This window comes from Anguilla rostrata, chromosome 7, assembly GCF_018555375.3.
Source record: "Anguilla rostrata isolate EN2019 chromosome 7, ASM1855537v3, whole genome shotgun sequence".
Taxonomy (NCBI): domain Eukaryota; kingdom Metazoa; phylum Chordata; class Actinopteri; order Anguilliformes; family Anguillidae; genus Anguilla; species Anguilla rostrata.
This window is the reverse complement of record NC_057939.1, coordinates 647571-669720: the sequence shown is the minus strand read 5'-3', so window position 1 is coordinate 669720 and position 22150 is coordinate 647571. Positions and strand designations below refer to the sequence as shown.

At 42.8% G+C, this 22150-nt stretch overlaps 1 protein-coding gene across 1 annotated transcript; it reads right to left on the bottom strand.

Annotated features, from left to right (window-relative positions):
• Positions 1-389: 389 nt before the first annotated feature.
• Positions 390-20450, bottom strand: LOC135258548 (uncharacterized). Its single transcript, XM_064342014.1, has 9 exons — positions 19557-20450; positions 13705-14415; positions 12671-13582; positions 12327-12578; positions 11675-11875; positions 2621-3325; positions 1588-2502; positions 1246-1497; positions 390-788 (listed from the first exon to the last, which is right to left on the bottom strand). The coding sequence occupies exons 1-9, from the start codon at positions 19585-19587 to the stop codon at positions 583-585; spliced, it is 4185 nt and encodes a 1394-aa protein (XP_064198084.1). The 5' UTR covers positions 19588-20450; the 3' UTR covers positions 390-582.
• Positions 20451-22150: the final 1700 nt, after the last annotated feature.

Below are 22150 nucleotides of genomic sequence, written 5' to 3'. Positions count from 1 at the left end.
TGTAGTGTAGGGAGTGGTGCTATATTACAATAGTCAGTGTTAATGTAGTATAGGGAGTGGTGCTATATTACACTGGTCAGTGTTAATGTAGTATAGGGAGTGGTGCTATATTACACTGGTCAGTGTTAATGTAGTATAGGGAGTGGTGCTATATTACACTGGTCAGTGTTAATGTAGTATAGAGAGTGGTGGTATATTACCGTTGGTCTGTGTTAATGGTCATGTTATGCGTAGAGACTGGTGCTATATTACACTGGTCAGTGTTAATGCAGTATAGGGCTGGTCTATATTACACTGGTCAGTGTTAATGTAGTATAGAGAGTGGTGCTATATTACACTGGTCAGTGTTAATGCAGTATAGAGACGTGTTACCGAGTTGCAGTAGCTGTGCTATATTACACTGGTCAGTGTTAATGCAGTATAGAGACTGGTGCTATATTACACTGGTCAGTGTTAATGCAGTATAGAGACTGATGGATTATTACACTGGTCAGTGTTAATGCAGTATAGAGACTGATGGATTATTACACTGGTCAGTGTTAATGCAGTATAGAGACTGATACTATATCACACTGGTTAGTTTTAAGTATCAGCAGCCCCACAGTGTCCCAGTTCCTCGTCTCTTCCTGTGATGTCAGAGGTCTCTGTGTTGCTCATTTCAGAATTTGTTTCATATCCAGATGCAGCAGCAGAATTCCCAGAATGCTTTTCACTCATCCAGTCACACACCTTCATACATGTCTTTGCAAGACGAGAGGTCTCTGGTTCAGAGGACGTGTCTTCCCTCACTGTGAAAGGAAATAGACTGCGTCAGTGATGTGGTCCCCGGAAAATGCACGGAAGCATGATCATGTGATCGAAACATCACTAAGGCAACCATCATTACCCGTGCACTGCACTGCAGAATGCTCATACTAGGGTTCGTTCTACAGCCTTTCAGCTATATGAGCGGATTTCTTTCACATTATTTTAACATTGGATGTGATGTCACATTTCCAAAGTGCTCCTGCCTCAGGCAGTGTTACTGTGCTTTTCTGATCTTCACTGTTGGTGGTGAGTACATGTGTGTGAAGTTCATTTGGGACTAATAACATAAGAATACATGATCATAATACACTAGTCTGAACTGAAATTTCAGGAAATGTTCATTACGTAAATCTATATAATGTTAAATAAAGATTGGGTTCCGTATGTTAAATGATATTTTCTATACTGGTTTGGTAATGAAACCTTAAGCAAACTCACTGTTGGGAAGGACCAATGAATTACTTGCTGCTCCCCTCACAGGCAAGGTGGCACAGTCCTGAATCATCCTTTTGAAGTGCAGGTACATCTCCCATTCTCTCCTATCCCACTCCTTTTCAAAAACAGCATCCTCTCTCTCTATCCAGTGCTGGGTCTGTGTCTTGCTGGCTGCTTCCTTAAGAGCATTCCCCTCTTCCTCTGTGGAGTCAGCCGCTTCTACCGAACTCCCTGATTCACAGAGTGTGTTTCCCCCTGGAAAACAGAGCAGTTAGCCTGTAGTCTAAAGATTATGTAGACTGAGCTTAAACCAACCCTAAGAAGAACAGAATGAACCAAACTCACCATAGAGAGGGGTTTCCATACTGCCTCCCCTGCTTGTTTGGGTGGTACGTTCTTGAATCATCTTCTTCAGCTTTAGGCCTATTTCGATTCTGCTCCATTCCTTTTCAAACACTTTTTGTAATTCAGCAGGAGGAAGAAATTTGCTTTTTCCAGTGCAGTCCAAACCCAGTTTCCCCAACAGATGCTCTTCCCTCCTGATCCAGAGTTCATCAATAATTTGGATCAGCTCTGGAACTTTCTGCTTCTCTATGCTGAGATCAGCCCCCCAGGTCTCTCTGTCCATCTCCTCTATCTCCTCCACCACCTCACCTTGTGTCTCAGTCAGGAGATGAAAGACACTTTTACCTGCTACCATCTCCTCAATCTTCTCCAGCAGCTCTGTGACTTGGGTGCGATCCTCCTTTTTCATATTGCAGAGAACATGGTACCTGTTCCCACATTTCTCAATGAGCCACTGGAGGGCGTGTCCTTCTCTCTCTATGTGCTGCTCGATGGAGATGTTTCCTAGGCATTCTCCCCAGGTGAACAGCACTAGAGTGTGTCCCCACACTCTCTCTCCAAGGTGCTTCATGTTGTCTCTAATTATTTTTCTTTGCTCTTCTTTAAATGTTGTGTCTGCAGGAATGACCAATAGGATCGCATGGGGTCCAGGGTGGCACAGCGTCAAACTCTTCACCACTTCCTCTTTTATCCAATCGGGTGTGAGATGAGCTGGGATAAACTTCCACCAGCCAGGTGTGTCGACCACAGTGACCTGCCTCCCAGCGACTTCACCTTGCTTCTTCTCACACTGCGCAGTTCTTCTCCAAACTCCAAACTCCTCCCTGCCCAGGATGATATTTCCAGCTGAGCTCTTGCCCCCAACCACCCACCCCAGTAGCACCACCTTCATCTCGAATGGACGGTTTGTTCCCCCTGTCAGAGAGAAAGAACATCACTTTCAGCAAACTAGATTAACCTGACCAAACTGGCATCATCAGAGAAAAGACTAAAACAGAAAACAAATGAAATTAATAACAGGTTTTGACCATACCTTTAAGAAGGTGTCTGAGGGTCTCTTTGTGTTCCCTCACCTTCCTCACTCTCTGATTGGCTCGTTCTTCTGTAATCCTCCTCTTCTCCTCCATGACCTGTAGAACTTTCCTCTCCATGTGGAAATGGCAGCTACCATTACCCACCACCATCTTCTCTATCATCTCCAGCAGCTCTGAGACTTGAGAGACCTCACTGCTGTTCTTACTGCTGAGAACATGGTACCTGTTCCCACATTTTTCTATGACCCACTGGAGGGCCTGACCTTCTCTTTCTATGTACTGCTCCATGGTCATTTCCCTCAAAGTGTCCCCAAAGGTGAACAGCAGTATCGTGTGTCTCCACACTGAGTCACTGAGAAGCTCCAGGTGTTCCTGCACTGCTCTCCTGTGTTTCTCTTGGAAAGATGAGCTCAAATTAATGACCAGCAGGACAGCATGGGGCCCAGGGGGGCACAGAGACACACTGCACACAATCTGGTCTTTCAGCAGTTCTGGAGAATCTTCAACAGGAAAATAACGGAACCAGCCAGGTGTGTCCACCACAGTGATCTGCCTCCTATCCCCCTGCCCTTTCTTACACACTGCAGTTTGTACTCCAGGTGTGAACTCCTGTTTGCCCAGGATGGCGTTTCCTGCTGAACTCTTTCCTCCCTCCTTTGCTCCCAGCAGCACAATCCTCAGCTCTGAGACATGCTGTGTCTCCCCTGTCAGAGAGAATGAACACTCTTTATTGCTATTTAACAGGACACAAACTCTTGCATATTCATAAACGGAGTGTGGCACAGTGGGTAAGGAACTGCGTTTGTAACCGAAAGGTCTCAGGTTCGATTCCCGGGTAAGGACACTGCCGTTGTACCCTTGAGCAAGGTACTTAACCTGCATTGCTTCAGTATATATCCAGCTGTATAAATCGATACAATGTAAAGTGCTATGTAAAAAAGTTGTGTAAGTCGCTCTGGATAAGAGCGTCTGCTAAATGCCTGTAATGTAATAAACACTGATGCATCTTGGGAGTATCTCATCAACCGTGTCAGTTTAGAAATGCCTTTTTTCAGTAACAGTTCATAATACTAACCAATTAAACTGCCAACTGCTTTTCAGCCAAATTAGGAACTGGTCATTTTTTCCATTTAATTAATTGGTTATTTAAATTCACAGGATTTAATTCACACATTTATTTGAAGTTTTTTTTTTTTTTTTTTTTTTAATTTGAAAGCGTGTCATTTATAGCAGAAACATTTCAAAAATTACAAAATGACTGATTAAATCTGGCAAAATTGTGGAAATGTTTTAATGGCTTACTTTTGGTTTCCAATAAAGAATCCCAGACTGAAGGAAAAAATGTTGTTGATCATTGTTTTCTTTCTGTTCATAACTATAGTGTAAATTTAAATGTTATTCATAAATAAAACCAGAATGTGTTTACATTATTATTCCTGTTGATATTTTACATTGAATAGCATTTGATAATTTGATTCTTTAAACAGATTTAATTTTGTTTTACCCATTGAAAGGTCATAATTTTTGTCAAATGGTCATAGCCTGTGCCAAAAGATAAAATTGGAGGCCTATGATGTTTGAAAATGTCCTCTGAATACTGTAAAGATCTCTATATGATCCATAATCAAATTAGTAGGCTTACCGAAAGCAAAACCAATATTCTCTTAAACTGAACAAACCAAATTTCACAAACGTTACCATAAACGGTCACGCCACTGTTACATCGTTTGTGATTCGTTAAAATGTCCTGTTTGTACTTTTTCAATGATACAGATGAACAAAACTGCCTCTACCGATTAAACATTAGTCTAGTAGAACTCCATACTTTCTTCAATTTCAAAATGACCAGTTAACCAAACCAGTAAACAATTACCATGGTAACTGAGAATAGGCTTAAACCTAGAGCGAGAGCACCCGAGGGGGGGACGTGTATCAACCACCCTAACCGCTAGTGTATTTACTTCGTAGGCTACTTATTAGAGAGAACTGGACATCGTTACCTATTAAGACGTAAGTTCTGTAAAAATACACAAAATAAACTGTCTAAATGTAAAAAAAAAAAAAAAACTTCATACATTTAGTTATTAATGCAGCCTTATTTACAATATCAACTTTTAAGACAAGCAACACGCTCGAAATTCTCATCGCGACCCATTAAATACCCTGGTGCAGATGTTGCTTCATAATTTCAAACTGCTTTCCTAACGGCTATTTTGAGTCCTGCGACTTGGCTTACAGCAGTACGGATTCCTAGACGTGCTGATAGCGACCACCCTTTCTCATATTAATCTCAAATGCGCAAGATAGGACACTTCTACAGTATGCTAGCAAGTATGTCAAGTTCCATTAATTAATATGGGGTGGTCAATACACAGCCCTTTAGCAACCAAAATCTCGCGCTGGACCACGTCTGACTTAGGCTATTTGCCGACACAGAAGAAAATTGCGAAAGTACTGAAAAAATAACCACTGGAGGACAACAAGGACATTTCATACATAACTAGGTATAGGTGGTTACCGATATTTCGCCTATTTAATATATAGTTGCAAATCTGTTTACGTTTTCTTGACTGTCGAACGAAGGTGGTCGATAGTAGGTGCTCTCACTCTAATGACAATACGCATTACTCACAACACTCAGTAGCTAGCGAGCTACCAAGCTAATATACAATCCCTGTCTATTTTGTCTTGACAACGAACTACAAACAAAATCTGAGGCGAACTACCTCTAACGCATAAGTTTAAGGCTGCAAGAAAAGTCGGATCGTAACTACAGCCAATAGACTAGATCATCTAGCTAGTCACCGGCTAGGTCTAGTAGCAACCTGCTACTATTGAGCGACAATCTGCAAAAATAGCTATCGATAGCCTACTTATGGAGCAGTTTGTCAGCGCAAGAGTACTGGATCCAGCCAGCAAACTCGCGGAATTTCTTTCATTAGTGGCTAAACCTTCATACCGCATGATCATGGTCAGACAAAAATAGAAGGAAAACTCACCAACATGCTCAGATGACCCACCAACATGCCCAGATGACCCACCTGTATCCATTTCTTCTCCTCTCTTTATCTCTCTCCTGCTGTGCGGTGATCAGATCTGACTGTACTTTTTCAGAAGACAGTAACTGGACCTGCTGTGCAGCTTCATTCCAGGAGATCAGCATGCAGATTTATACCATGCCCACTTTCAGGTGTGTCACAATACCAGGAACATCGGACCCTGAAACTGGCCTGACTGCATGTTTGTAGCTCACTCTACCTGGCTGTAGATTAAAAATGAGAGGTAAACATACTTCACCCTTAGCAGATTAAAGGTAAAGAGATGTCAGGTGGAAAGACGTGTGGCACAGTCTGTGGGCTTGAACCCTGGTCCCCCATGGGGCAATCACTACACCTAGTCCAATGCACTACCAGAGACTGGAGGTGATGCTAGTGCAGAGCACCACAAACAGGAGTTCAATTGGTTTTAATCCACAACCAAAAAACACAAATTCAAAAACTCAGAACTAGACAAAGATAACACTCCTGAGCAGGGAAGAAGTTACAAGCAGGCAGAACAAGTCCAATACGTAATCCAAAAACCAGAATCCCAAACTAACAGAGCCAAAGTCAAATACAACAGATCAGTCCGTGAAACAAGCAAACACACCAGCAAGGGAAAATCCAAATAGATACCGATAACAGTCCAGGTCGAATCAGGCAGACTATTCAGCAGGGTCAAAAAGGTGGCTTGAACTTGAGAAACGCCAAGAAAAAGACTTAGCAAAGACATAGACAGAGGACCGGGCTTAAATACACTGAGAAAACAAGCAAACAAGGCACATGACAGAGACAATGAGGTACAGGTGGGCAAGTTAACAAGAGGGCTGGGTCAACATAACAAGGGAGGCTAACCAGTGTCCAGAACAACAAAGAGTCTTTGGCACCCTCTGGTGGTTAAAAGGTAGTCCAACCCGTGACAGCAGGTGACCCCATGACATGCGCAACCTTCAACATTTCAGCACCTTCAACATTTAGACCTTCGAGATTAAATTTGAGGGAGCAGTAAAAGTGTGCCTGTCTGATACAGGGTTTTGATAGACTCTTTCTGTCTGTCTGTTTTTAGACAGATTTGCATTCACACTATTAATGAATGTCTTTTCTACAGTCAGAAGGCATTATTGTCCATGGAGCTCCCCTGTTTATCAGGTGAAAGAGCGTCATTATGGTATGTAAACAGTGGAGACTGCAGGCTGCTCAATCCTGTGTTTTGCTAAGAATTCAAAAGGTGGGGAAAACAAAATGGTTGCTGATGTTGCTTCTTGAGGCAGTTTTTCAACTGAAGGAGCCGTTGCTACTGTTATAATTTATAGGATTTTCCCATAATCATAACCAAATATATGCTATTTGAAAACATGCGTATTTGCTATAGCGCTCCCCAATGGCAGACTGATCCAAAATTTTACAAGGTATTACCAAATCAAAAGGTCAATACATGATCACCAAAGTTCATGATGATCATGCATTGCTAAGCAAATGGCTGCTGATAGCTGATTGGCTGATGGCGGCCATGTTTTTTTTAATTATCTTTGGTCATTAGAAAGACTGGTGGGGGCTTTCAAAGAGATCCCCACCAGCATCCAAAATTCAGCCTGATTGGTCAAATAGTTGAAGAGAGATCCCCACCAGCATCCAAAATTCAGCCTGATTGGTCAAATAGTTGAAGACAGATACCCCACACCCTACACTCACCCCAAAACAGAAACCCCACACCCTACACTCACCCCAAAACAGAAACCCCACACCCTACACTCACCCCAAAACACGGAAACCTCACACCCTACACTCACCCCAAATCAGATACCCCACACCCTACACTTACCCCAAAACAGATACCCCACACCCTACACGCACCCCAAAACCCGGATAGCCCACACACTACATGAACCCCAAAACTCAGGTATTCCACAGCCTACACTCTCCCCAAAACCATACTGTACCAGACACTCTGCACTCACCCCAAAACTATGACATAATGAGTAATAAGGAGGTATGGTTCATTTTTGGCTTTCCCTATTATAGTTTGAGGAATTCCCCTATTAATTACACAGAGGTGCTATGTGGCATGAAATATGATTAGGAAAAAAAGGAAAATAAACCCAATATCTGTCATAGCTATGTTAATCATTTTTGGCTCAAAGTGTTTCCAAAAGGCCTAATTATAATTTAGCCCAGCCCTACAGTAGCCTGCCTACTGTCCATTGAAATTAATGACTTCTCTGACTGTAGCCGAATTTTGCACCCAGTTCCATTTCAGTGGTTTTTTCTTCCATTTGGTGAAGGAAAGATTAAATAAGATTAAATTCTGCTTTGCTTTAATTTCGGTTATTCCCGATATTCCGGATATTAGGGCTAATGATAGGGAGGCATCAGCTGGAATACCCTCCCCAGCGTAGACGCCTGTGCGTTTGGAAGATGGCAGCCCCGGTTAAGTATTACTGCCGGTCTCTGATGAGCAGTCCCAGCCTCACTGCACACTCACTGCAGAGGGCTCCCGGTCAGCGTTCTGGGCATGCACAGGGCATGATTGACAGTCATTGATGCGAACACTCCAGCATCTGAGAAGATACAAGACCTCACCAGGTTTTTTTTGGCGTCAAGTACAATAAATACAACATAGGAATATAGTGTGTTAACATACACAGAGCTCAGGGCCCATTACTTCCACAGTTTACTCCACAAGTTTATTAGACAAGCATTTCTCCTCCGAGCACATATTCATTCAGCTTTAAGTACCAACACATCCATTCTGATGCGACAGGACATACATCAGAATACTCAGTTCAGCACAGAAGAGTGAAAGAGGTGGTTGTGCATGTGGCACTGTTGAGGATTAAAGAGATTTAATGTTTGGTAGTTTATTACATTACTGGTATTTAGCAGCCTCTCTTATTCAGAGAGACTTGCAAACACAAGTGCCAAGATCCCCAAAGTGGGGTGGGGTGGGGGGTGTTGGAACATCTCGAAAGAAACAGCAAGTGTGAGAATTGCAGATTCCACTGGAAAGTTGTCAACTACCCTGCTGAACATTAGACAATAAACAAGAAGGAGAAACAATGGAGGGGAGTCCACTCCTTTGAAGGCTACAAATTGTTTTCTGTGTTCCACATAACTGGTGAACCACAACAATGCCTGATCACCCAGTTCCAGATATTTTAATTTTTGTATTAATATATAATGATCTACTGTGTCAAAAGCTTTTGACAAGTCTAGAAAAATACATATGGTGTATTCTTTATTATCATTTGCTTTATGTAACTCATTGATAAGATGGGTAATAGCCATGTAAGTAGAACGGGATTTCCTGAATCCATATTGGTGTTTATGTAATATTTCGTTCTCATCAAGATAGTTCAACAATCTGTTGTAGGCTAGTTTTTCGAGAATCTTTGAGATAGTGGGTAAAATGGATATGGGTTTATAGTGAGTAAAGATTGCAGGATCATGAACTTTGTGTACGGGGATAATTTTGGCAGTTTTTAATTCCTGTGGCACAATTCCTTTGATAAAAGATTAATTAAATATGTGTGTCAATGGTCTGGCAGCGGCATTAGAAACCACTTTAAGTAGTTCTGCATCAGCATTGTCATAACCTGGAGCAGAATTCTTTAGAGAGCCTAATATCTTACAAACCTCACTGACAGTGACCGGGCTGAGATGAATCCACCAGTAGGGGGAGATGTTATATATTGGAGGGGGCTTTCATTAACCACAGGGATTTTGGAGGCCAGTGTTGGTCCAATATCAGTAAAGAACCGGCTGAAGTTGTAGGCTATTGTTGCAGGATCCTTGATGAGTGATCCATCAACTTTAAATTCATTAGGAAGAGATTTATGTTTTTTCCTTTTTTTGAGAATATGATTAATGATACTCGAGAGTGTCCTCATATTATTTTTACACTTAGAGAGTTCAGTACTAAAGTAGTGCTTCTTAGCCCTTCTAATAATATGATTTAATTTATTTCTATATTGTTTAAATTGCTTGAGGTAAAATGGTGTGGGATTTGAAAAATATTTTTTGTACAACTTGTGCTTGTTTCTAAGGGACTTGATCATTCCTTGGGTTACCCAAGGCTTTGTTGGTATGGAGTGAGATTTGGAAAACTTTCTCTTCTCTGGAAAAGCAACATTGTAGATTTTGGATATTTCATTTATGAGCAAGGTATAGGCCTGCTGTGGGTCGTCATGGTCCAGAACAGTATCCCATGAGAGATGTTCAAACAACTCTTTACATTTGTTAATGGTGGATGGCTTTATTACTCTGTAGGTTGTTGGATTAGAATCAATGTTCATAATAGTTGCATGTATGGATGTCATGAGGAAAATTGGAAAATTATCTGAAATGTCCATACAAAGGATCCCTGAGTTCATCTTTTTATTATGTATATTAGTGAATACATTGTCAATCAAGGTGGCTGAAGTTTCAGTCACTCTGGTTGGCTTGGAAATCACAGGATGAAAACAATGTGAAAACATGATATCCAAGAATGAATTAATCTGATTATAGATTCTGTAAAAAAATTATCAGATTAATTCATTCTTGGATATCCCAGATATTTAATATTAAAATCTCCCATTTTGTAGCAATTTTTCCTCTCTTTGGATATGATGTCAAACGCATCTGCCAAATGAGAGTTTAAGTCACTTATACTAGACCTTGGTGATTTATAAATACATTCAACGAAAACACTCTCTCCAGAGAACATAAAGCATTTATCTATATCTTTTAAACTCCAGACAGGTGTTTACATACAGTCAAACTCCTCCGCCCAATTTATCCTCTCTGAATCTATATCCATGATTAAAATTCTCAATACTATACATTTCGGCATTGTCCAAGTCTTAACCAAGTCTCAGATATCCAAATCGCAGAGAAGGTGTAGTTTAGATTAGAGAGGCAGACAGTGAGTAAATCAAAGTTTTTTGGCATACTGCGTGCATTAATGTGCAAAAAGGAGAGGTCACATTGGTCACTGATAGATTTAAAGTCATCTTCTAGGAGATAACTACAATCAGACATAAGGGTTTGCTTCATATCAGAAAAACAATTCAGATCAGGGTCATTGCCACACAATATATCACTTGAGGGTGAATCACCTCTAAACTACAAATTAAACTACATTAAACTAAAAACAAGGAGAAACTACCCTGCAGAACATTACACTATAAACCAGAAGGAAAAATTACCCTGCTGAACATTGAACAATAAACCAGAAGAAGAAATTACACTGCAGAACATTACATTTCAGTAAATAAACAACAGAGAAGACCCTGCTGATCTGACTGTTGTGGGAAGCGTATTCCATCACATTATTAAACTGTTCAGGACTTTAAGCAATAAAAGATTAGGTATATGATATGTCGCATGGGTAGATTTAAACATAGGTTGGATTATTACAATGGTCAGTGTTAATGCAATATAGAGACTGATGGATTATTACACTGGTCAGTGTTAATGCAGTATAGAGAGTGATGGATTATTACACTGGTCAGTGTTAATGCAGTATAGGGGCTGATGGATTATTACACTGGTCAGTGTTAATGCAGTATAGAGAGTGATGGATTATTACACTGGTCAGTGTTAATGCAGTATAGGGGCTGATGGATTATTACACTGGTCAGTGTTAATGCAGTATAGAGAGTGATGGATTATTACACTGGTCAGTGTTAATGCAGTATAGGGGCTGATGGATTATTACACTGGTCAGTGTTAATGCAGTATAGGGGCTGATGGATTATTACACTGGTCAGTGTTAATGCAGTATAGAGAGTGATGGATTATTACACTGGTCAGTGTTAATGCAGTATAGGGGCTGATGGATTATTACACTGGTCAGTGTTAATGCAGTATAGAGACTGATGGATTATTACACTGGTCAGTGTTAATGCAGTATAGAGAGTGATGGATTATCACACTGGTCAGTGTTAATGCAGTATAGGGGCTGATGGATTATTACACTGGTCAGTGTTAATGCAGTATAGAGACTGATACTATATCACACTGGTTAGTTTTAAGTATCAGCAGCCCCACAGTGTCCCAGTTCCTCGTCTCTTCCTGTGATGTCAGAGGTCTCTGTGTTGCTCATTTCAGAATTTGTTTCATATCCAGATGCAGCAGCAGAATTCCCAGAATGCTTTTCACTCATCCAGTCACACACCTTCATACATGTCTTTGCAAGACGAGAGGTCTCTGGTTCAGAGGACGTGTCTTCCCTCACTGTGAAAGGAAATAGACTGCGTCAGTGATGTGGTCCCCGGAAAATGCACGGAAGCATGATCATGTGATCGAAACATCACTAAGGCAACCATCATTACCCGTGCATTGCACTGCAGAATGCTCATACTAGGGTTCGTTCTACAGCCTTTCAGCTATATGAGCGGATTTCTTTCACATTATTTTAACATTGGATGTGATGTCACATTTCCAAAGTGCTCCTGCCTCAGGCAGTGTTACTGTGCTTTTCTGATCTTCACTGTTGGTGGTGAGTACATGTGTGTGAAGTTCATTTGGGACTAATAACATAAGAATACATGATCATAATACATTAGTCTGAACTGAAATTTCAGGAAATTACGTAAATCTATGTAATGTTAAATAAAGATTGGGTTCCGTATGTTAAATGATATTTTCTATACTGGTTTGGTAATGAAACCTTAAGCAAACTCACTGTAGGGACGTTTTAATGAATTACTTGCTGCTCCCCTCACAGGCAAGGTGGCCCAGTCCTGAATCATCCTTTTGAAGTGCAGGTACATCTCCCATTCTCTCCTGTCCCACTCCTTTTCAAAAACAGCATCCTCTCTCTCTATCCACTGCTGGGTCTGTCTTTTGCTGGCTGCTTCCTTAAGAGCATTCCCCTCTTCCTCTGTGGAGTCAGCCGCTTCTACCGAACTCCCTGATTCACAGAGTGTGTTTCCCACTGGAAAACAGCACAGAGCAGTTAGCCTGTAGTCTAAAGATGATGTAGACTGAGCTTAAACCAACCCTAAGAACAGAATGAACCAAACTCACCATTGAGAGGGGTTTCCATACTGCCTCCCCTGCTTGTTTGGGTGATACGTTCCTGAATCATCTTCAGCTTTAGGCCTGTTTCGATTCTGCTCCATTCCTTTTCAAACACTTCTTGCAATTCAGCAGGAGGCAGAACTTTGCTTTTTCCTTCACGATCCAAACCCAGTTTCTCCAACTGATGCTCTTCCCTCCTGATCCAGAGTTCATCAATAATTTGCATCAGCTCTGGATCTTTCTGCTTCTCTGTGCTGAGATCAGCCCCCTTGGTCTCTCTGTCCATCTCCTCTATCTTCTCTACCACCTCACCTTGTGTCTCAGTCAGGAGATTAAAGACACTTTTACCTGCTACCATCTCCTCAATCTTCTCCAGCAGCTCTGTGACTTGGGTGCGATCCTCCTTTTTCATATTGCAGAGAACATGGTATCTGTTCCCACATTTCTCAATGAGCCACTGGAGGGCGTGTCCTTCTCTCTCTATGTGCTGCTCGATGGAGATGTTTCCTAGGCATTCTCCCCAGGTGAACAGCACTAGAGTGTGTCTCCAAATTCCCTCTCCGAGGTGCTTCATGTTGTCTCTAATTATTTTCCTTTGCTCTTCTTTAAATGCTGTGTCTGCAGGAATGACCAGTAGGATCGCATGGGGTCCAGGGTGACACAGCGCCAAACTCTTCACCACTTCCTCTTTTATCCAATCGGGTGTGAGATGAGCCGGGATAAACTTCCACCAGCCAGGTGTGTCGACCACAGTGACCTGCCTCCCAACGACTTCACCTTGCTTCTTCTCACACTGCTCAGTTCTTCTCCAAAATCCAAACTCCTGTCTACCCAGGATGGTATTCCCAGCTGAGCTCTTTCCCCCAACCACCCACCCCAGTAGCACCACCCTCAACCTTGAAGGATGGCTTGTTTCCCCTGTCAGAGAGAAAGAACATCACTTTCAGCAAACTAGGTTAACCTGACCAAACTGGCATCATCATTCTGAGAATAGACTAAAACACAAAATAAATGAAAGTAATAACAAGTTTTGACCGTACCTTTAAGAGGGTCTCTGAGGGTCTCTCTGTGTTCCCTCACCTTCCTCACTCTCTGATTGGCTCGTTCTTCTGTAATCCTACTCTTCTCCTCCATGTCCTGTAGAACTTTCCTCTCCATGTGAAAATGACAGCCACCATTACCCACCACCATCTTCTCTATCATCTCCAGCAGCTCTGAGACCTGAGAGACCTCACTGCTGTTCTTACTGCTGAGAACATGGTACCTGTTCCCACATTTCTCTATGACCCACTGGAGGGCCTGACCTTCTCTCTCTATGTGCTGCTTGATAGTCATTTCCCTCAAAGTGTCCTCAAAGGTGAACAGCAATATCGTGTGTCTCCACACTGAGTCGCTGAGAAGCTCCAGGTGTTCCTGCACTGCTCTCCTGTGTTTCTCTTGGAAAGATAAGTTCAAATTAATGACCAGCAGGACAGCATGGGGCCCAGGGGGGCACAGAGACACAGTGCACACAATCTGGTCTTTCAGCAGTTCTGGAGAATCTTCAACAGGAAAATAACATACCCAACCAGGCGTGTCCACCACAGTGACCTGCCTCTGACGTACATCCCCCTGCCCTTTCTTACACACTGTGGTTTTTACTCCAGGTGTAAACTCCTGTTTGCCCAGGATGGCGTTTCCTGCTGAACTCTTTCCTCCCTCCTTTGCTCCCAGCAGCACAATCCTCAGCTCTGAGACATGCTGTGTCTCCCCTGTCAGAGAGAATGAACACTCTTTATTTCTATTATTTTGAATTCACAGAATTGCATTTGTATAATTATTTCAAATATTATTTTTAATTTTCTTAATTCTGCAAAGTAAATCTGGCAAAATAATACAATTATTGCAATGGTTTATTTTTGGTTTCCAATAAAGAATCCCAGACTGAAGATAAACTTTTTTGTTACTGCTCATTGTTTCTTACAACGTTACCCCACTCCTCAAGAAACCCACCTCAGACCTCTCTGATGTAATGAATTATCGACTGTATCGCTTCTACCTTTTCTGTCCAAAACCCTTGAGCGAGCAGTGCTTAAACAACTATCCTCTTTTCTCCATCAGAACAACCTGCTAGACCCTCACCAGTCTGGCTTCCGATTCGGGCACTCAACAGAGACTGCGCTCCTGGGTGTGATAGAGGCACCTGCCACTGCAAGAGCCTCACGCCTCTCCTCTGTCCTGATCCTCCTTGACCTGTCTGCAGCCTTCGGCACGGTTAACCACAAACTAATCCTCTCCACCTTGGCTGAGATGGGCATTGCTGGGACTGCCCTGTCTTGGTTCGCTTCCTATCTTGCAGATAGGTCCTACCAGGTCACCTGGAAGGGATCTGCCTCTGCTCCTCATCCCCTTGTTACAGGAGTGCCGCAGGGATCTGTACTGGGTTCTCTGCTGTTCTCCATATACACCAAATCTCTTGGTTCAGTTATTAATTCACACGGCTTCTCCTATCATTGTTATGCAGATGACACGCAACTCTTCTTTTCTTTCCCCCCCTCTGCCTCACAGGTCGGTGATAAGATATCTTCCTGCCTGGATGACATCTCCACCTGGATGGCCAGCCACCATCTGAAGCTCAACCTCAACAAAACTGAGCTGCTCGTCTCCCCATACAAGACCTCCTAACTTTGTGAGCTCTCAATCACGGTTTATGGCACCACAGTGACTGCCTCTCACTCTGCAAAGAGCCTGGGGGTGGTCCTGTATGACCAGCTGGACCTCAAGGAGCACATCAAGGCAACATCATGGTCCTGCAGATTCCTTCTGTACTACATCAGAAGGATTCGACCATACTTGACTATGCACTCTACCCAGGTGCTCGTCCAGGCTACAGTGACCTCCCGCCTTGATTACTAAAACTCTCTCCTTGCTAGCCTGCCAGCTTGTGCCATACAGCCACTACAGATGATTCAAAATACCGCTGCCAGACTCATCTACAGCCTTCCCAAATTCTCCCACCTCACTCCTCTGCTGCGATCACTCCACTGGCTACCGGTCGCTGCCAGGATCCGGTTCAAAGTCCTGACCCTTGCCTACGCTGCAGCCAACAGGATGGCCCCTATCTACTTGCAGGACATGGTTTGATTCTATACGCCTGCTTGACCACTCCGCTCTGCAGCAGCAGGGCGCCTTGTGCCCCCTCCCACCCGAGTAAAGGGATCACAGAGCTTCTCCACCCTAGCTCCCCAGTGGTGGAACAAACTCCCTGTCCCTCTTCGAACCTCTTCCTCACTACCCATCTTCTGCTATGGTCTGAAGACACATCTCTTCAGACTATACCTGGACTAACTACCACCATTCTGTATATCATTTCACTTTAAATCCCCCCTTTCGTGCCACTCATGTTACATGTACCCCCATTCCAGCACTTTTGGTAATATGTATTTGTCCTAATATTGTAGCTTGTTCTTCTGCCTAGTTGGCTTGGCAGAGGTTAGGTCAGAATAGTGTTCACTGTGTGAACTAAACTGTGTTCTTGGCTAGAAATAGCTGTACAAAATAAGTATTGTATCTTATTGAACCTGTGTTTTTGTAAGTGTGTCCATGACCAGTGACAATGGCACTCTTGTATGACGACTACCTTTGATGATAAAGCTGTCTTTCCCAAACTAAATGTAATGTAATGTTTGACTTTTCATTGATAATTTTTTGCTTTATTGATTTTTATTATGTTGAATATAACTTCATAATTTTATTCTTTTACAGTCCAGTGGCTTTTAAACAAACCGAGTTAGCTCGTGCACAAACTACCACTATACTAGATCTAGTAACCTAACAATCTAGTAGCAACCTGCTAACATTCAGCAACAATCATGAAAATCAGCAGTGCAAAAATTATCAGCGCAAAAGTAGTCTCAACAAACGGACTAACTATCGTGATCAACCTAATGTTCGTTCTGAGATCCCGCTCTAATACCATTTGATTTTGTTTTGCTTGCAGTACATAATAGCTGCCACTAGATGGAAGAGGATGAATATGTGTATGGGATGAAAAAACATAAGGGACCCAGAAAAAAAAAGAATCAGATTGTCCACGAGGCAGCGATGTAGTCAACCAGAGTTGCTTTATTCAGCTGAAGAGAGTACACCCATCAAACACTCAAATAGGTGCTATAGGATGACTCTACCTTAACGTGGGGTAGGTCGGATCTTTATACACTTCTAACCCATCAATCTTACCCTAAATTTTCCCTTATATGGATAAACAAAACAACTTGCTCTTATGACATATATACAGTACTGTGCAAAAGTCTTGGGCACCCTAGATTTTTAAATATAATATATAGTATATATTTGGTCTTAGATGTTTATTTTTTGTTTTCTGCATTAGTGTCTCAGTAGAAAAGAGCAAATTTGAGATTTCCAAACATGAATTTTCCAAAAAATGAAATTTTACAGATGCATTTTTGTATTTTGTTAAAGTAATATTTTAAGTAATAGACTACTTTTCAGATAAAAACTTGATCAAAACGCTTGGAACAACCTACCAGCCGATTTCCTTATAAAACTGCCGGACAGTGTACCTAAGAGAATTGATGTAGTTTTAAAGGTGGTCACACCAAACATTGATTTTATTTAGTTTTTAACTATTTACTGCTCTTTATATTATTTTTTCGATATTTATAACCTTTCATTTCATTATTTTTGAAAGCATCTTAGCTGTATATTTAAAAGGAAACACCTGGAGAACAGGCGGGAAACCAACAGACAAAGAACAGAGAGGTACGGAGTGTAGCACAGTGGGTAAGGACAGGAGTACGGATGTACACAGGTAAGAACGGAGTACGAGTTAGCACAGTGGGTAAGGACAGGAGGTACGGAGTGTAGCACAGGGGTAAGACAGGAGGTACGAGTGTAGCAAGTGGGTAAGGAACAGGAGGTACGGAGTGTAGCACAGTGGGTAAGGAACAGAGAGGTACGGAGTATAGCACAGTGGGTAAGGACAGGAGGTACGAGTGTAGCACAGTGGTAAGGACAGAGGTACGGAGTGTAGCACAGTGGGTAAGGAACAGGAGGTACGGAGTGTAGCAAGTGGGTAAGGAACAGGGAGGTACGGAGTGTAGCACAGTGGGTAAGGAACAGGAGGTACGGAGTGTAGCACAGTGGGTAAGAACAGGAGGTACGGAGTGTAGCACAGTGGGTAAGGAACAGGAGTACGGAGTGTAGCACAGTGGGTAAGGAACAGGAGGACGGAGTGTAGCACAGTGGGTAAGGAACAGAGAGGTACGGAGTGTAGCACAGTGGGTAAGGAACAGGAGGTACGAGTGTAGCACAGTGGGTAAGGAACAGAGAGGTACGGAGTGTAGCACAGTGGGTAAGGAACAGGGAGGTACGGAGTGTAGCACAGTGGGTAAGGAACAGAGAGGTACGGAGTGTAGCACAGTGGGTAAGGAACAGAGAGGTACGGAGTGTAGCACAGTGGGTAAGGAACAGGGAGGTACGGAGTGTAGCACAGTGGGTAAGGAACAGGGAGGTACGGAGTGTAGCATAGTGGGTAAGGAACAGAGAGGTACGGAGTGTAGCACAGTGGGTAAGGAACAGGGAGGTACGAAGTGTAGACAGGGGTAAGGAACAGAGAGGTACGGATGTCATAGTGGGTAAGGAACAGGGAGGTACGAGTGTAGCATAGTGGGTAAGGAACAGGGAGGTACGGAGTGTAGCACAGTGGGTAAGGGACAGAGAGGTACGGAGTGTAGCACAGTGGGTAAGGAACAGAGAGGTACGGAGTGTAGCACAGTGGGTAAGGAACAGAGAGGTACGGAGTGTAGCACAGTGGGTAAGGAACAGAGAGGTACGGAGTATAGCACAGTGGGTAAGGGACAGAGAGGTACGAAGTGTAGCACAGTGGGTAAGGAACAGAGAGGTACGGAGTGTAGCACAGTGGGTAAGGAACAGAGAGGTACGGAGTGTAGCACAGTGGGTAAGGAACAGAGAGGTACGGAGTGTAGCACAGTGGGTAAGGGACAGAGAGGTACGGAGTGTAGCACAGTGGGTAAGGAACAGAGAGGTACGGAGTGTAGCACAGTGGGTAAGGAACAGAGAGGTAATGTAATTAGTACAAACGTGTCTTGCGATAGTTCTTAAGCTCTCTAAATCAGAAGTTTCACTCTGTTTTCTCATGCCCTGGATAGGGCAGGTTCCTCTTAAATCTTCATTACCGCTCAAGCACGTTCTGACACACAGCTATTTCCTCAATTTATGTTTCTTTTACAGCTCAGGCACATACAGAAACTGCTCTTTCTGTTCCAATCACTCATTGTGAAACATCTTAACACTAAGTATAAGCAAAATGTTATATAAAACAGAGTATATGAGCAAAATGTATATTACAGCATATGTAAAACAGACTTATACAAAACAGATATATAAAACATTTTTCTCCCACATCTGTCTCCTGAAATTTGCTACGATACTTCAGTGTAACTAACAGATTAAAAACAATTTGTTTCAAGGTGCAATTATGGCTTTGTCTGCAACAAAGCTAGCGTAGCTCATTTTACATTATGTAGGTTGTAGTAGTTTATGGTTACTTAGCCAATGATTTTCTCAAACTTGCCCAATCTAATTTTGTATAAAGTTGAAATTTTATCTTTAGGTTCATATCATCTGTTAATCTTATCCTACAACTTAAAGCTTTCAAAAGTAGCATGATGCAAGCCAGCTGATGCTTGTGCTGCAAAGTTTTAATTTTAAATAATTATTTAAGAACATTATAGTAGAAAATGAAAATAACTTTCTGAAGAGAAAATCTGAGTGAGTGTTCATGTTCTGTCATAAAATGCTTATATTCCTACAGGAAGTGTGTGTTTGATATGTATGATGATGGTCAGACAGAAATTGAAGGAAGACTCACCAAGGTGCCCAGATGACTCACCTTTATCCATTTCTTCTCCTCTCTTTATCTTTCTCTCTCACTCTCTCTCTCCCTCTTTTGGGTGGGTTTATTCCAGTTTTGGGTTTAAAGATTTCCACAGGACCGTAGTGTCCCCATCGCTGGTCCTCTCCTGCTGTGTGGTGATCAGATCTGACTGCACTTTCTCAGAAAGCAGTAACGACCTGCTGTACAGCGTCATTCCAGGAGATCAGCATGCAGATCGGACCACGCCCACTTTCAGGTGTGTCACAATACCAGGAATGTCGAACCCTGAAACTGGCCTGACTGCATGTTTGTTGTTGATGTTGATGCAAAGCCCAAAAATGAAAGAGAAATTGTTGGTGTATCTACACAACCCTGTTGTTTTGGAAGACACAGAAAAATAAACTGATTGTACAAACCCTTACATTGAGTGTACTATACATATAGTCCACCTGCCACTGTAAAGCCACTAGGTCATCAGAAGCTTCTGTAAATACCCCAGGAAGGGGATATTAAGGGCAGGGCGCCCTTGTTCTCTTGTTTTTCTGAGTTTAATCACTGTCAATATTGGCTGGGTTTAAGTTCTTAAGCCACGCAACAGCACTGACAGAAATGACTGTGTCTCTAATCCTGTGTCAGTGCTGACTGTGTCTCTAATCCTGTGTCAGTGCTGACTGTGACTCTAATCCTGGGTCAGTGCTGACTGTGTCTCTAATCCTGGGTCAGTGCTGACTGTGACTCTAGTCCTGTGTCCGTGCTGACTGTGACTCTTATCCTGTGTCAGTGCTGACTGTGACTCTAGTCCTGTGTCAGTGCTGACTGTGTCTCTAATCCTGTGTCAGTGCTGACTGTGTCTCTAATCCTGTGTCAGTGCTGACTGTGTCTCTAATCCTGTGTCAGTGCTGACTGTGACTCTAACCTGGGTCAGTACTGACTGTGTCTCTAATCCTGTGTCAGTGCTGACTGTGACTCTAATCCTGTGTCAATGCTGACTGTGTCTCTAATCCTGTGTCAGTGCTGACTGTGACTCTAATCCTGTGTCAGTACTGACTGTGACTTTAGTCCTGCGTCAGTGCTGACTGTGACTCTAATCCTGTGTCAGTATCCTGCGTCAGTACTGACTGTGACTCTAATCCTGTGTCAGTGCTGACTGAGACTCTAATCCTGTGTCAGTATCCTGCGTCAGTACTGACTGTGACTCTAATCCTGTGTCAGTGCTGACTGTGACTCTAATCCTGTGTCAGTGCTGACTGTGACTCTAATCCTGTGTCAGTGCTGACTGAGACTCTAATCCTGTGTCAGTATCCTGCGTCAGTACTGACTGTGACTCTAATCCTGTGTCAGTGCTGACTGTGTCTCTAATCCTGTGTCAGTGCTGACTGTGAATCTAATCCTGTGTCAGTGCTGACTGTGACTTTAGTCCTGCGTCAGTGCTGACTGTGACTCTAATCCTGTGTCAGTATCCTGCGTCAGTACTGACTGTGACTCTAATCCTGTGTCAGTGCTGACTGAGACTCTAATCCTGTGTCAGTATCCTGCGTCAGTACTGACTGTGACTCTAATCCTGTGTCAGTGCTGACTGTGACTCTAATCCTGTGTCAGTGCTGACTGTGACTCTAATCCTGTGTCAGTGCTGACTGTGACTCTAATTCCAGCTAATTAATCACTTTGTTTTGTTTCCCGTTCTGTGCACACGCCAATTCTGGAGGAAAATTTCTGGCATTCTGGTGGTTAAGGACAACACACCCCGTTTGTTTTTGTTTTTTTTTCCCTCATTCTCATTTTTATTCCTCATTTTTTCCCTCCAAGAAGGAGCAAAACAACTCTATCCAATCAGCAACCAGCATCGTGGCCTCACCTGTCACCTATATTTGAGCATTACAGCAGTGTGCCACGCCTGGATATCAGCTTCAGAACTTACGCAACCTTCAAGACATTTAGACCTTACCGTTAGAGATTAAACTGGAGAGAGCAGTAAGAGTGTGCCTGTCTCATACAGGGTTCTGCCAGGCTCTTCCTGTCTGTCTGTTTTAAGACAGACTTGCATTCACACTATTAATGAATGTCTTTCCTCCAGTCAGAAAGCATCAGTGTCCATAAAGGTCCACTGTACTTAAGGTGAAAGTGTCCTTATGTGGCATGTAGACAGTGGAGACTGCAGTGTAAACCACTGACCACCAGGTGACACTGCCCTTCCTGAGCTGCAGATATCTGTTCAGATCAGGGAGTTTATTCATATCCTGTTAGCCGTGGTGCAAACAAAACGTAAATGAAAAATCCCTAAAATCAGTGGTTCAACATCACTGAACTGACTATGAGAAGCCCCTGATCTTTTGCTCTGAGAATAGATAATATGACTGTATAATGTGTGCGTTCATGAAAGAGGAAACAAAGTTTAAACTTTTATAGGAAACATGGCTTCCTTTCCACCCTGTACTGGGAGAGAGATGTGGTAGCAGCTAACCTTTCCAATTTGGACTCATCCAAAGCCGTCATGCATGAATGTGTGTGCAGTAAACCAGTCTTTATTGTAGAAAAAAAAACAGAGCATAAGGCCGGAGGGAGGGAGGGGGGGAGGCAGGAAAGAGTAA